This window comes from Bacillus rossius (assembly GCF_032445375.1).
Source record: "Bacillus rossius redtenbacheri isolate Brsri chromosome 9 unlocalized genomic scaffold, Brsri_v3 Brsri_v3_scf9_1, whole genome shotgun sequence".
Classification (NCBI taxonomy): domain Eukaryota; kingdom Metazoa; phylum Arthropoda; class Insecta; order Phasmatodea; family Bacillidae; genus Bacillus; species Bacillus rossius.
In genome coordinates, this window is record NW_026962012.1 from 22,013,745 (window position 1) to 22,028,972 (window position 15,228).

The following is a 15,228-nucleotide window of genomic DNA, read 5'->3' on the forward strand; positions in this document are numbered from 1 at the left end:
CTGTGCCATTCTTTACTGTTTCTTTTGATGAAAGCCTAAACAAGGTCAGCCAAGAGGGTCAGATGGATATAGTTGTTCGGTACTGGAATGATGACTCAATCTCAGTTGCCACAAGGTACTTCACTTCAGCATTTCTGGAACAGGCAACTGCTAAACATTTAGTCGATGCTTTGACGACTACTATGTCAAATTTAGGCCTGCCAGTGAATCACATTATGCAAATTTCTGCAGATGGTCCCGATGTAAGTTTGAAATTTTTACGTGATTTCCGAGATTTCCATAACAACATACTAGACGAAAATGAAGGCAAAATATTTGACACTGGAACATGCTCATTGCATATAGTTCAAGGTGCATACAAGACAGCACGTGGTTGGCTGGCATGTTCATGAGTTTTTGAGGGCATTATTTTATCTCTTCAAAGACTTCCCATCTTGACGAGCAGACTATATTCAGAAAACAGCTTCTGAAGTTTTCCCACTGAAATTCTGTCATATTAGGTGGGTGGAAAATTCAAGAGTTCTAAAAAGAGCTATTGAAATGTTTCCATCTCTTTTGAAGTATGTAAGCTTGACAGAGAAAAATCCACCTAGTTCGCAAAACTTCACAAAAGTGAAAGAAGCCCTGGCAGACAAGTTGCTTCTAGCAAAACTAGAGTTTCTTTTGTCTGTTTCATTGCAGTTAGAACCTTTTCTGATTAAATTCCAGTCAAATGATCCACTGTTTCCGTTGCTGTATCAAGATACTCTTTGTCTTTTGATGGGTATTGGTACCCGATTTTTGAAGAAGTCTGTGGTAGAAGGTATAACGTCAGGTACTCAACTGATGAATGTCAATGCATATGATGCAAGTTTACTAAAACCCCTTAGCAACCTAGACATAAGGTTTAGTGCCAAATCTGCATGCAAAGACAAAAAAGAGGCAAAAGTACTAACTTTCAGAAATGAAGGCAAATGTTACTTTCAACATCTCTTTTCAAAGCTGGCTGCAAAGTGTTTCCTTAGAAGTAAAGCTGTAAAAGGAGCATCTTGTTTATCTCCTGACATCATGAAAAGTAGTGTGTTAAGAAACAGTCGTATCACCACTGCTTTGGAGTTAATTAGACACATGGCACCACACGTAGCTGACTGCATAAAGCAAGATTACCTACTGTTATGTGAAAATGATGCCGTTAAAGAAGCTGTCAATAAATTTGACTGGAAGTCTCAAAAATTTTATGTTTTTTTGTCATAATGATTTGTTTGACTAAAATTGACAACACAAACTTGTTAAAAAAAATTCCAGAAATTTCTTGTAATGTTTCACGGCAATGCTGCAGTGGAGAGAGGTTTTTCTATAAATAGAGATTGTCTGGTTGAAAACCTAACAGAAGCCTCAATTATAGCACAGAGATGCGTTTGTGATGCCATACATTCGGCAGGAGGTGTTAAGAACATTGCTGTGACCAAAAACATGATTCTTTCTATGAGAAATGCATCTGCGAAGAGACAAGAAGCTTTGAGAGAGAAGAGCTTAAAGAAAGACGAAGCTGCAAAAGCAAAGAAGAGAGCCTTAAGAATACTGGAACAACATAAGGAAGAGGTGAAAATTTTTGAAGAGAGAATACAGGCTTTAAAAAAAACAGGCTTAAAACACTTCTCTCATGTAAATACATAAGTTATCAAATTTTATTTATTAAATATTGGATGGACTGCGAAACGTGGTTCCAAGCATCCTTATGTTTAACAGTTATTTCATTTTACTGTGCAAATTATTTAAGGGTTTCAATATCGTTTTGTAAACTATTTTGAATATTTGTTAAACATAGTGTACATTGACTTTGTTTACTGATTGTGTTAATTATATAACTAAATATAGACTGGAATAGTTTCTACCTGCAATTGAAAATACCAAGTTTAATAAGGTAAGATAAATTTTATTTAACCCATAAATTTATGCATAAATACTAAAAATGTTTTACTTATAAGTTTATATATATATATATATATATATAAATCGTAAGTAAAATGTATTGTTGATGCAGTTTAAACCCAAAAAGTTACACAAAATATTTTGCTAAAGGGTCCCTAAAAGGTCCCCAAAAGGTCACTAAAATAATTTCCTCAGAGTCTGAAGACACCCTGTACACAGAAGGAGAAGCACAGGACAGAGTAACAAAAGCATCTACACACAGCAGGAAACAGGACAGAGTGATGAAAGCATCAATTGTAACACAGTCAATATTCTTGTTGATTAACTTGACAATTGTTTTAATAAAAACATTAAATTTTTTCCTATTTTATATAAAAAAAGTATCCATCTAAATCTATCTTGGTATTCTGTTGACTTAATCAATGTCTTCAAATCACAGAAACATTTTTGTAAACAAGTGTAGTACTTAATAATATTAATGTAATAAAAAAAAAATTTTTACATTATTTTTACGAATGTGAGCAAGACCACGACATGTGCAGGTGCAGAGCTGGCTGGCAGCTGCCGTAACATGAGATGTGCCGTGCGCACCTGGGTCGCCGCTTTATCTCCCTCCAGCCCTCCGCTCCCCCTGCGCGGCACGGATAGTTTGACATCCGAAACCTGCCAGCTGCGGAGTTACGCAAGCCGCCGACACGTGTTTTCGAGATATTTCTGCCATCAGGAGAGCTCGCAATGACGCGACTGGCCCCGGCCGCTCTCGTGAGTTCTGGAATTGTGCCGGGGCCTATATATATGCCCGAGGACGTAAGGGCGGAGAGTCAGTTCGGAGTGTTCAGTCGGGAGTTCTTCCGCGGCGGAGTTTCCGGGCGATAGTGCCGCGGGTGCGGCAGAGTGGCGAAGTCCTTGGACGAAGGTTCCAGGGCAATGAGTAAGTGAGTTCAGTGGAGTCGGGAGTTTTCCCGCGGCTGAGTTTTCCTGCGGCGGAGTTTCCGGGCGATAGAGTCACGGGCGCGGCGGAGTCCCGAGTGAAGTTCCGAGCGAGGCGTCGAGTGGGATCTCGGCGAAGGGGAAGTGCGACGGCGGCGGCGGAGTGCGGCGACGGAGTCCTGCGACGGAGGACCATGAGGGGTGCTGCGGCGAGAGTTGCACCAGAGGCGCGGCCCAGCGAGGCGTGTGGATTGTGAGAAGCAAGTGACTGGAGGAGGCAACATTTTTTTTTGAGTGCAATTGATTAATTGGCATTTTTATATTATTAGCTAGTGATGTAAATAGTGGCAATAAATAAAACTGTGTGTGATAAAAATCTTTTATCTGGGCTATCCTTTACGAACCCGCAGTAAATCGTAACATTATGTTAAGTTAGTGAAAAACATTCTCCGGACAAATATAACTAAAAACTAATGGTATAACTTACATTGACCCTATGGTGCTATCAAATTTTTTGCTTTGTATTTTTCAAGTGTATATGTACCTTTTAGCTATACTAATCAAGTTATTTTAATGATTCATGTTTTGATATAATTAATCCTTCTGTTATCACTGAAAGTCTTCTTTCATGGGGTATTAAAGCATTAAAATCCTCAAGATCAGTTGGTCCTGATGGGATACCAAATTTTATTTTGGGAGGCTGTTCCCACTTGCTCCTCTTTTGAAACACACATATAATACTAGTCTCAAATCTCAAGTTTTTCTTTATAAATTGCTGTCGCACAGGGGTTGAAAGAGTTCCGCGTTGTGATAGTCTACCGGCTATGGGCGCCACCATGTGGTTTAAGGGCACGTGGACCCGTCCATCCCCTCTCCATCCCCGTGACATCGCCCAAGTGCGACGAGGCTCGCAACCCTCTCTAATACAGCCAGCCCGCTCTAAGCGTCGGGCACGCTGTAATCTTACCGAGGGATGGTTGTCTGGGCTCTCCAGGCGGCCCACACGCCTCAGCCTCGGCGTAGAGAAGAACACGTGTCACCGTTTGCACAGGTTTTATTGTCTCTGCACTCTACACCCGAATCACACTCTCATCTTGAAATAACACAGTTACCAAATGCCAACATCAAAGAAATCAGCTTAAGGTGAGCCCAGGACACCCCAGTCCTTGCCTAGCAGTTATATACGTCGCCCGGTTCGAAATGTCCGCCTAGGAACTTAAATGATTAATAAAATAGTCTACCTCCCGGAGTAGGACCCGAACCATATTCAAAAGTTCCAGAATTAAATAATACCAGACGGAAGTTAATGGATCAGAGATGCAACAGTTGAAGTCCACGAGGTGTAGTGACTACGTCCTACTCCGGGTGGCGGTCGAGAGAGACTGCTGTTGCCAGGGTTTCATGGCGGCAGGAAGCTTCCTCTTTACCGTCAGTAGCAGAATAATGTGTAAGAGAACACATAACAGAACAAACCCTTTAGAACTAGTTACCTAAAAATTATACATGTTACCCTGATTAAAATTAATTAAAAAACTGCTTAATATTTATTTAAGTTTAAATGGAAGAGGCCCGCGCCGAGGCTAGTTCTAGCAACGGCCGCATAGGGTGCTTCTCCGTCCTTACTGAAGCTAAAAGAAAACAAAACACTATGGGTTATAATTACATAAATAAATTTACAAATAATATTAATTAAAATATTAATTTAGGGGTGTGTGGTACTGACTCTACTTGCCTCTTGCAGGGCATACAAACACACGCACACACACACTAGTTCCTGATGGCGGGAGGTTCGAAACAGTGAGACGTTGGGAGGGGAGGGGCCGGAGAGACATGAGTCACATTTGGCTTAGGGTGGGCGTACCCCCGGTCAACGTCAAAATGGTAAATTGCAAAACATTTTCCTCTCAACAATAACTCTAAAATGGTTCATCGCCGCCATGTGTGGTTTGCCGTCATGTGTTCAATGCGGACAGACGTGTACAAATGTGCTCTGTGTTTTTCAATGTTTACTTGGTGTTATTTTACGTTATTTCAGTGAACATTTCAGTATTAGACATCATTAATGAATCAATCTGACTTTTTGGGGTTTCCTTCTAGCCTAAGTGATGATTGTATATCTAATAGTCATAGCTAATCAGATCATGTTTAGGTCTCGGACAAAATAACTCCCGCTAAACCGACGGGATTATATGATCAACTTACGTGTGAGGTGTTAAGTGTCTAATCGGCAATCTCGGATCCTGTAGTTATGGATGATTTAGTTAAGCTTGTCAACTTTCTACTTGTAAAGATAGGCGACTGAAATCTGAGAATCTTGCGCTTAAAACATTACTTAAAGATTCTAGAGTATAAACTGCTGGTATTAAGTATGAATTAACTCAAATCAAGGAACAATTATATTCAACCAAAGATCACGAAACAACCTATCGCCAAGTGTTAAAATAAATCATCGAACTACAAGGCAGCAGACCATGTGGCTCACCAAGCGACACAGATAACTGTCGTCAGCCGCGTGACCTACTTACAGGTCAGCCGGAATCGTGCAGCATCCCAAATGACAAAGACTGAGGTGTTGACAGTGAAACCTTTACTTTGGTGGAACACAACGCAAGTCCAAACCAAGAGAAACCAGTGCAACCAAACATACAAACGATAAGAAGAAAACCCCTATTAAAGTAGGAATATGTTTCATCATCACACTCAAAATGTTACTCAAACCCACTTCTAGAAGAACAAAAGCACTCTGTGTGACAAGATTTGACCCAACTGTCCAAGAGCATGAACTTGTCAATTATATTTTAAGTGAACTAAACTTAGAACAAATCAAAGTAACTAAATTAAAAACAAAATATAAACTATACTAATTCAATTTTAATCCTCATTTCTATTCTTTATTTTCAGAATATCGTAATGAATCTAAATCACTCTTATGTAGAGATAAAATCAATTGGCTCTCTAATTTCAACAACAAAATCAAACAAAATCCCTAAAGAATTTTGGAATTGGCTAATACATCAATTAGTCTAGTTTTATGGAGTATCAAAACATTAAATACATAACCTGGTTAACTAGTTACCTAAGCAACAGGAATTTTTACGTTACAATACAAAATATAAACTCATATTTTCACTTCGCTACACCTGTGTCCCTCCAGGTGGCTCATCCCCTCTACTTTTCAACACGTATATTGATGACATAATTTCAGGCTTAAAGACTCCCACAGGCACACACACTGCCGATGATTTAAAAATATATAGAAAAATATCTTCTTATCATGATAGCTACCTTCTCCAGTGTGATATTACAGAAATTGTCAATTGGTGCAGAACAAACTTGATTCAATTTAGCAAGAATAAAACTTATATCATTACCTTCTCCAGAAAAATCTTTACTATTCAGTATGATTATAAACTTGATAACTTATCTTTCACAAAACCTCAACACGTCAAAAACTTAAGCATGTGACTTGACCAAAAATTATTTTTCCATCATATTGAATACCTACCTTATCTCATACTCTAATAAAACCCTTGGTCTCGTTAAATTTATTATCTTCAAAACATTGAATATTGACTCTGTCCTCTCTCTCTTCACAGCATTAAGAATATGCAAACTTGAATATGCATGTATAATATTGAACACCATCAACAATACAGATAGTGAAAAGTTGGCTAGGGTTCAATTAATATTATCCAACTTCATTAACAAAAAATTAAATAACTGCAATAACATTGATCTAAAATCCATTATAAGTTCTTTATCAACTAGAAGAAAGATTTTAGATGCTATATTTGTTTATAACTTATAATTCTAATTTTATATGTCCTTACATGTTAAAAGTTACTGACATTAATTTTTTTTCTTTTAATAGCCTTAACTCACCTTTTTTAAGTACACTTTCTAATACTTATGATCTAACTTAAAGACTTATCACCAAATTTAATTTCAATTTTTTTTTGCATCCTAATACTGACAAAAAATTTGTTAAAAAAGATTTGTCTTGTGTTACTTACATTATATCGCTAATCTGATTATATTCTCATTTTTATAAACTTAATTTGTTAATTGTATTCTATGTAATCTTTGCTGAACCACAAATTTAATTATTTGCTGGTCTTTATTTGACTCCCGTAACAATTGTATTTTATTTTTTTTAATAATTTATTATGTGAAAACTATGTTAATATTAATGTACTATACATAACTATAACTAAGCTTATATTTATTCGAACTAGCACTTTTATGTTAATTAACACATAATAACTAATATGATCCTTTTGAATCCAATAAGTAAAGACTAATATTTTCGTGTCTGTTTTGTTTCTCAATCATTTATCAAATATTTCCTTATGTTCTGTATTAATTCTTAGATGATTATGAATTTCATATTATATTATAAGTTGTATCCTGTATAAGTTCTTCCTTGTATAAGTTGTTTCCTGTATTATGTTCTTTTTCCTTCTTTTTTTTTTATGTTTTTGTGTTATTGTCTGTTTTATTTTATGTTTTGCTTTATTATGTATGTGTTGTTTTTTGTAGATGTAGATCGTGCATATCCTTGTATCCTTTTTAAAGGTGTTCATATGCTTGTTACAAATGTAAATAAATAAAATAAATTACCTGTTTGTAATTATCATTAAATTTCTTTTAATCAATGGTTTTTAGAAAATTAAAAAAAAAAAATAATTTTGAACTGGGTAATAAACTATCAAGTTATCAACATGATTTTATACCGGGAATGTCTTCATCCACTAATTTAATTACATTCCTAAAAACAATTTACATTGAAGTCATAAATTGGGGTCAGGCTGGTACTTGCTATTTCGATCTAGCAACATTCATTTTTCATTTAACAACCTTTTCCATGTGAATCATCTGTTCATTTCTGTTCCAGTATCTAATGTCAAATATATTCCCGCTAGTACAACCAACAGCATCAGACTTATACAAACTTTTGATATAGTCCTTATTTCGTATGATTGTGCGCACAGTTGACTTGCTTAGAACTAAAGTGCAACCAACATAAGTGTGGCCTTCATGACAATCTGCACGCCATAATACTTCTACTTTTGTCTCAAATACTGGAACGTGATGCATTATTCTCTCACTTGGAAGCCATTATTCCACTATGATTCCAATTGCAGGTGCTTGCGTACGTACAGTTACCGGCAGACGAGTGAGAGTTCCCTGCCACTGGCTAGACTGAGTTCACGGCCCGGTCTGTGGTCAGGCGACAACGGTACAGCACGGCGGCATACGCGCGGACGTAAAAACATTTGGTCCTTTACACTCCATAGACGCAATTTAACTTGCGATAGCTGATGTTCGTACAACAGCCAATAGCGTAGACAGACCTGTGCATGCTCTTCCCTCCTTGTTTGGCTAACTGTATGCCACGGCACATCTGTTGTTTACAGAAGTTGAAACAGACTTCTTGGCGTCATACCCGACTTTTTTTTATTTTTTGCCTGCGGAGATTTTGCGCTAACTGAAATTTACAGATGTGCTGTTCAAGACTGGGGCAGTAAAATTAGCATCGCGCTAAATGAATTCGTGCAATCTGAAGATGTGCTAAGTGAGGGATTGGTGTATCTAATAGTAATCATCATTCTTCTTTATTTACTGCAAGCTCTGGTGTTCCTCTGGGTGGCACTATCACCAGTACTCTTTAACGTCTTTATTAATGAATTATCCACTCTTCTGATGTTCTTTTTGCAGACTATCTTAAAATATTTAAGAAAATAAACACACTAAATGACTGTTTATTACACCAAAATGATATTATTTATGTTAGCAACTGGTGCAATTTCAATACCTATTTAAAAAAAAAAATTTTTACTAGAAAACTTTATCCTGTCAATTATGTTCAAAAATTAGATAATTTTATAATTTGTAAACTATCCAGTATCAAAGTTTTTGGAATCTCTTTAGATTCTAAATTGTATTTTCATAAACATGAAGATTTTTTTATATTCTTCTCATAGAACCTTGCCCTTATTAAATTTATCACTTTTTATGCCATTAATTCTGATACAGTCCTTTCACTTTATTTTACATTAATCTGAACTAAAACTGAAATATTGCTCAATCATCTGAAATAATATCAATACTACTGATAGTAATAAAATTGAATTTATACAGAGTAAAATAATTAATTTTAAGAATTTTCAATCCATCTTTGATTTTCCTTTCTGAACAAAGAACTAAATTAGATGCTATTTTCATCAAAAAAAATGTAATCACAAATTCAAATGCAATTATATACTTGACGATACTGGTTTACATGTCCCTCAATTAAGTACGTAGTCAATTGCAATCTTCCTTGTATACCCTCCATAAGAACATTGACCTAATTTATAGATTATTCACAAACTTTAATAAACAAAACATGCCATTTAGTTAAGTAGCCTATTAATTCTTCTTTGTTATTATTTATTATTCTGTTTTTGTTCTTGGCAGTTACTTTTTGGTTGTAATCTTATCTGTAAATGTTTAGTTTTGTGTAAAAAAATTTTTGTATAGCTAATTAATGTATTTATGCATTTTGTCTCTTTTGTGTTGTCCTTTTGTATATGTTGTGTCTTTGTATATTTTTTGTGTCTAGTACTTGAGTTTTGTACCATTGGTATGCATTTTACAAATTAAAAAAAAATAAATGGCTATTGATGTTTCAGACTCATGAAGATTATCGTGGTTTGGAGAGAGCCAAAGAAGCAATGGTGGATGTAGCTCAGTTTATTAACGAAGTGAAACGGGACAGTGATACATTGGATATAATGAGGAAGATACAGGTATTATTGTTGTTTGGGTTGTTTTGAACTATTTGTTTTGGACTATTAGGAGAGTGGTAACACTGTGTGAGTCAGTGCATCATGGATGCTTGAACGTGAATGAATTATTACTTTGGAAGAAAGACATACTCTAATATTACAGGTTTTTGAATGAATAATGCAATGGAGAAATTTGATCTAAAACATTTCTATGCCTTTCTTTATTTTTACTGTATGTCACAAGAATAGACAAGTAAGTTAAATCAACAACACACAGAAAAACAAGCCATATCAGCCAATGTCGAATGTATAAATCATAGACAGCACAGAGAATTCTGTGTTCATCTCTACCATTGTCATGTTGGCCAGAATATCTGTTTTGTATCATAGTTGGGTTCATTATTTTGTTGCTTGCTGTGTTGGCCAAAATTGTTTTTTGTCTGTATTAATTATCTGTTTGTTTACAACTCTCTCAACGTTGTCAATCCACTGTGTTCAGCCGGGCTTGATATTTTTTACGACTGATTCCTTCTACAGAGTTCTCGGTGCTGGTTATGCAATTAACATTTGAGATTGGCTGAGTTTGGCTGGTTTTTTCTTTGAGATGGTGATTTATCTGTGACATTTAGTGACAACCAGTAATGGTGTATGCATATAAAGGTTTAAAAGTACTTTTACAATTTAACGACATTCAAGGAACTGTGGAATGTGGTTCTTACCCAAAAAGGTTTATAAGCCTAATGATGACCCAATTCTGCTACCACCAGGCAAGGTGGCACAAAACAAAACATTTACCTTGGTTAGCATCATTTCCTAGCATCACTCCAGAAACTGCTTAAATGTAGTGTTGTGCGAGATCTCGAACCTCGAGAAAAATTTTGAGAAATATTGCATTCTCGAACAGCGAGTGAGAAAAATAATTTCTCAAAAAAAAACTAGAATTTTTTTTGGTACCGGTAACAACTCAATTTGGTATGAAAACTAAATTTGATATTGATAGTTATATTCTTATATGTTGAACATTACACACACACACTGCCATTATTTTATTTTAAATGTTTTAAAAATACCAAACGCGTCTGCCTGTTTGGACGAAAAATGATTTGGCGGAACACAAAGCAAACATGATGCAATCATTAAGAGATATTAGACTGGCCGATAGTCAACCATTCAAAACCATATCAATAACCGAAGCTGTGAATAAAAACTGTCATATGAAATTCAAATTTATCCTGAAAGAAAAACGGTTGTATTTAATTTTTAAATTAAGTAAGCTTAATACATAATAAAATACGTTCGAACCTAACCTACAAAATTGGTTTTGTTTACATACACGTTATTACGGTGAAGTTATTAAAAGCATTACCTTAAATTTAGTCATAATATTTTGTTCGGTAATGTTTAATAGCATACTGAAATGTTGATTATTACGGCAAAATACAAAATTTACTTTTTAACGAACAAAAGGGAATGGTGGTCATGCTGCCAGACCGAGTCTGCTTCGCTGTTCTGTTTCTTATTTCATTTCCAATAAAATATTGCGCATGTCATGTTTTTGTTAAATGGATTGGAATGGAAAGGAATGGATTAAACACGCAGAACAATTCACGCCCTTTTTATTACGTAAAATTATGTGATTGTGTGTGTTCAAACCCGTTGAAAAGGCAGAATAAATAGTATGTTCATCCCATTTCCTTTTCCACCTTTGTTTCACTCAGTCGTAAGACATCACAAGTAATGAATCCGGCCATAATCTCCCTAGTATCAATTACTTTGTTTTCATTAGAGTACTAGAGTTTCCCGTTTAGGCGAGCTACTCTGCGGGTATGAATAAATAATGTGACGCCTGTAAAATGTTATTAGGAATATGAGAATAATTTCCTAATACTGCTTTATGTCCAACTGCGGCGTAATCAAGTGGAAAAAAAAGTGTTGCGGGAATGTAACAGTTTAACTGAAGTAAACTTTGTTGTCAAATTAAACTTTGATTTTACGGTAAAATGGAAGATGTGGACATATCAGTGTGGCAGTATTACACAAAAAGTGGTGATAAGTCAACGGGAACGTGTAACATTTGTAGAAAAGTTAACAAAATGAAGTCCGGAAATACATCAGGTCTACTGAGACATCTTTCATAGCACTCTGCCATAAAAAATGAATTTGATGACCTACAGAAACAAAAATTAACAGCCTAGATTTTCTAGTGTATCGGGAGAACCTGTTCCCAAACAGCTTAAATAGAGGATACATTTAAATGGTCACCAACTCATGTGAAAGCTACAGCCATCACAAATTCAATTGGGAATGGCTGGCTGATGCCATGTTACCTTATAACACAGTGGAGAACATGTCTTTCATAAAAGTTCTTGGTACTGCACAGCCTCTATACAGAGTACCTAGCAGAACTACGTTTTCACGCAGTGTAGTCCCCGGCTTGTATCTTAAAGTTAAAGAAAATGTGAGCAAACAAGTGGAAGATGCATTGGCAAGTGTAGCTTCCATGTCTTTCACATGTGACTTGTGGACTTCCCTTGCCAATGATGTGTTCATGGCAGTAACATGCCACTTTATCAAAGATTTTACCCTCAAGACTTTTTGTCTTGGTTGTCGTCATTTCCGGGAGGTCACACCATTGCAGATAAATTTACTTCAGTCTTGCAAGAGTGGAACATTATCAAACTAAAAGATGCAATACCCCTATATGTAGTTACAGATAATAGTAGAAACATAAAGCTTGGTATGTCAATGTTCTGTGTAGAACTTGTTCAACTTCAATGTTTTGCACATAAATTGCAGTTAGCATTAAATGATGCACTGAAGAAGACTGATGGAATGGGCAGCATGTTGTAAAGAGCTAGGACAATAATTGTTGGACTTTGTGAGCTGCATGAGACAACTTCTTGCTACAGAACATGTGCAAGAACTTGTTTTCCTCCATGAAAATAAAAAAAGGATGTAAAAATAGTGTGTTTAATAATTCAAGCTGTTTTCATCATAATTTGTTATTTTTATTGATATGATTATTGTTATTATTAGTACAGGTTATTTTTATTTCTTCTTAGATCATTTCTTGTTCATGCTTATCATCACAATTAACATGTTAGCTACTAGACTTTTACCTAAGTGAGTGAATGTTTATTTATAATTTAGTGTAGGCCTACATAACGTGTGGTGCATGTCTGTTGTTCCCAGGCAACTAAATTGTCATTCTATATGATAAACAACAGTTTTATGTACAGAACAATATATTTTGAAAGTGATATCTACAGTAAATCTTGATTATTTAATAATTTCTCATTCTCGTCTCGTTTCTCGTGACAAAAATATTTTCTTTCTCGAAAATTTCTCGAGGCCTAAATCTCATTCTCGCACAACCCTACTTAAATGGTTCCCCTAAAAGTGTGCCATAACCGTTACTCTCGAATTTCCCTAACTTCTGTAGTGATTGACTGTTTCTAAAGACCTGTTGGACAATAAAGTGAAACCAAATAAAATTAGTAAACAAACTATTTGCTTATAAATATACAAAAACTATAATTGTGTTGTTGACAAAGTACCCTATTTACCGGCAGATGGGTCACCCTTACGTATGGTTTGCATCTACAGTGAAACCTCTTTAATACAAACCTGAAGGGACCTAAAATTTTGCAGTTTGTATAAACGAGGTTTGTATTAACAGGTGAATATGCTCACATTAATAATAATCAACAAAATCAAGTATTGATTTTTTACTTGAAAATTAGTCAAATAGAGGATTAAAGGGGCTTGAAAAATTCATTGATTTTTTTCTGCACTTTTTTAGTTGCATAAATGTCCTTTACTGCACTGCAAAGTTTGTCGAAGGAAGACAAGACATCAGTGTCTACATCACTAGCAGCCAGAACATTTTCCAAGACAATTAATGCTGAAGAAGCTTCATTTCTGCTTGGAAGTTCGTGAACGTCGTCATCCACATCATCACTCTCTTCTTCTTCTCCTTCTTCACATACAACTGGAACAACTTTGTCCAGCTCACTTTCACATTCATTCAGTGGTGCAGCTTTTGTATACACATTATCATCAACATGAACATAATCTTTGAAGTTGCCAGAAGCACCATGTTGCTGAAGTTCTTCCCAGCCTTCCACTAGGTCTGAACTTTCATCTTCGGGACTTTCATCTGTTTTGCCAAACCGACTTTTGGCAAAACAGTTTTGGATTGTTGCTGTTGATACACTGTCCCAAGCCATTGAAATGTTCCTCATTGCATCCAACACATTCCACCTTGGCTGAGAAGACTTCTGTAGCTCAAGCTGCCTAATGAGGTTCTTCACTAGACGTGTCCTGTAGAACCTCTTGACTGTGGCAATGATGCCCTGGTTCAGTGGTTGCATGAAGCTGGTTGTATTTGCTGGCAGGAACATCAGTGTGACATTATTCAGCTGTAGCCCATGAGCTGTATGTGCTGCACAACGATCTAACAATAGAAGAACATTTCTGTTCAGAGTTGCCATCTTCCTGTCAAACTGGATTAGCCACGACTGGAACAATTTACTCGTTACCCATGCATTTTCATTTGCTTCATAATCACAGGGCAGTCGAGCAGTATCAATACCCTTGAAACATCTAGGTTTCATTGACTTTGAAATTACTAAAGGTTTCAGCTTTGTGCTACCATCCTGGTTGCAGAACAACAAAACAGTGATTCGTGCCTTGCTATGTTTGCCACCATGACAAGATTCTCCTCTGAAGGCCCATGTCTTGTTTGGAAGCAAGTTATAAAAAATTCTGGTTTCGTCCATGTTAAATATGTCGCGTGGCGCATATTTATTCAAAACTGGCTGCACAGAACCTAGCCAATCAAGTGCAGCATCTTTGTCCACAGCTGCACTCTCTCCACAAACAGCTTTATAAACCAAATTATTTCGCTCCTTGAATCGCTGCAACCATCCATTACTGCACTTAAAGTCATCAATTTTCAGTGTCAGTGCAAAATAATCTGCCTTTTGTTGGATCATTGGCCCGGACATGGGTATGTTACCATCCCGCATCTGATGAAACCACTCCAGTAGCTTATCTTCCAGTTCCTTGTGTTGAGGACCACACATACGTTTTTTTCCCTTTGTACAACTACCACTCGCGCACGCTGCTTCTAATTTTTCTCTCTTGCTCACTATCGTCGAGAGAGTCGACAACGGTATGTTGAAGGCTTTCGCGATTTCCATGTTAGACTTACCGCTATTGTCGATGCTACTTAAAATTTCCATTTTTGCTGACAAAGATAACTCGTTCCGTTTACGCTTCGCCATTTTACAGCACGCTGGTAAGTTCAACAAAAGTAAACAGATAAAAAAAAGTGTCAGAGTGACCAACCCAACATCATGCACCATGAGTCCCATATGACAGCATGTTCACCACGCGGTATTCAGTTGGAACAGCAGCAGCTAACGCGAGCAGTTCATTGGTGTAAAGGGAGCCATGTTCTTGGAACAGCCCATGCGGCGTGTGGTTACGGTTTTGTATTGTAACTCTCAGGTTATTGTGGGCTTCTACTTGTTTGTATTCTGTTTTTAAAATGCGTAAAATTCTTTAAATGGGAAATTTATCTTTCAAATAAATATTTTTCTAATCAAGGTAT

At 36.3% G+C, this 15,228-nt stretch overlaps 1 protein-coding gene across 1 annotated transcript in view; it reads left to right on the forward strand.

Moving 5' to 3' along the window:
- LOC134542623 (protein vav) overlaps window positions 1-15,228 on the forward strand; it is a 196,101-nt gene that overhangs the window by 113,258 nt on the left and 67,615 nt on the right. Inside the window, exon 8 of the mRNA XM_063387022.1 lies at window positions 9,516-9,632. Within this exon, the coding sequence (XP_063243092.1) occupies window positions 9,516-9,632 (117 nt within the window). The remainder of the gene's footprint in view (window positions 1-9,515; window positions 9,633-15,228) is intronic.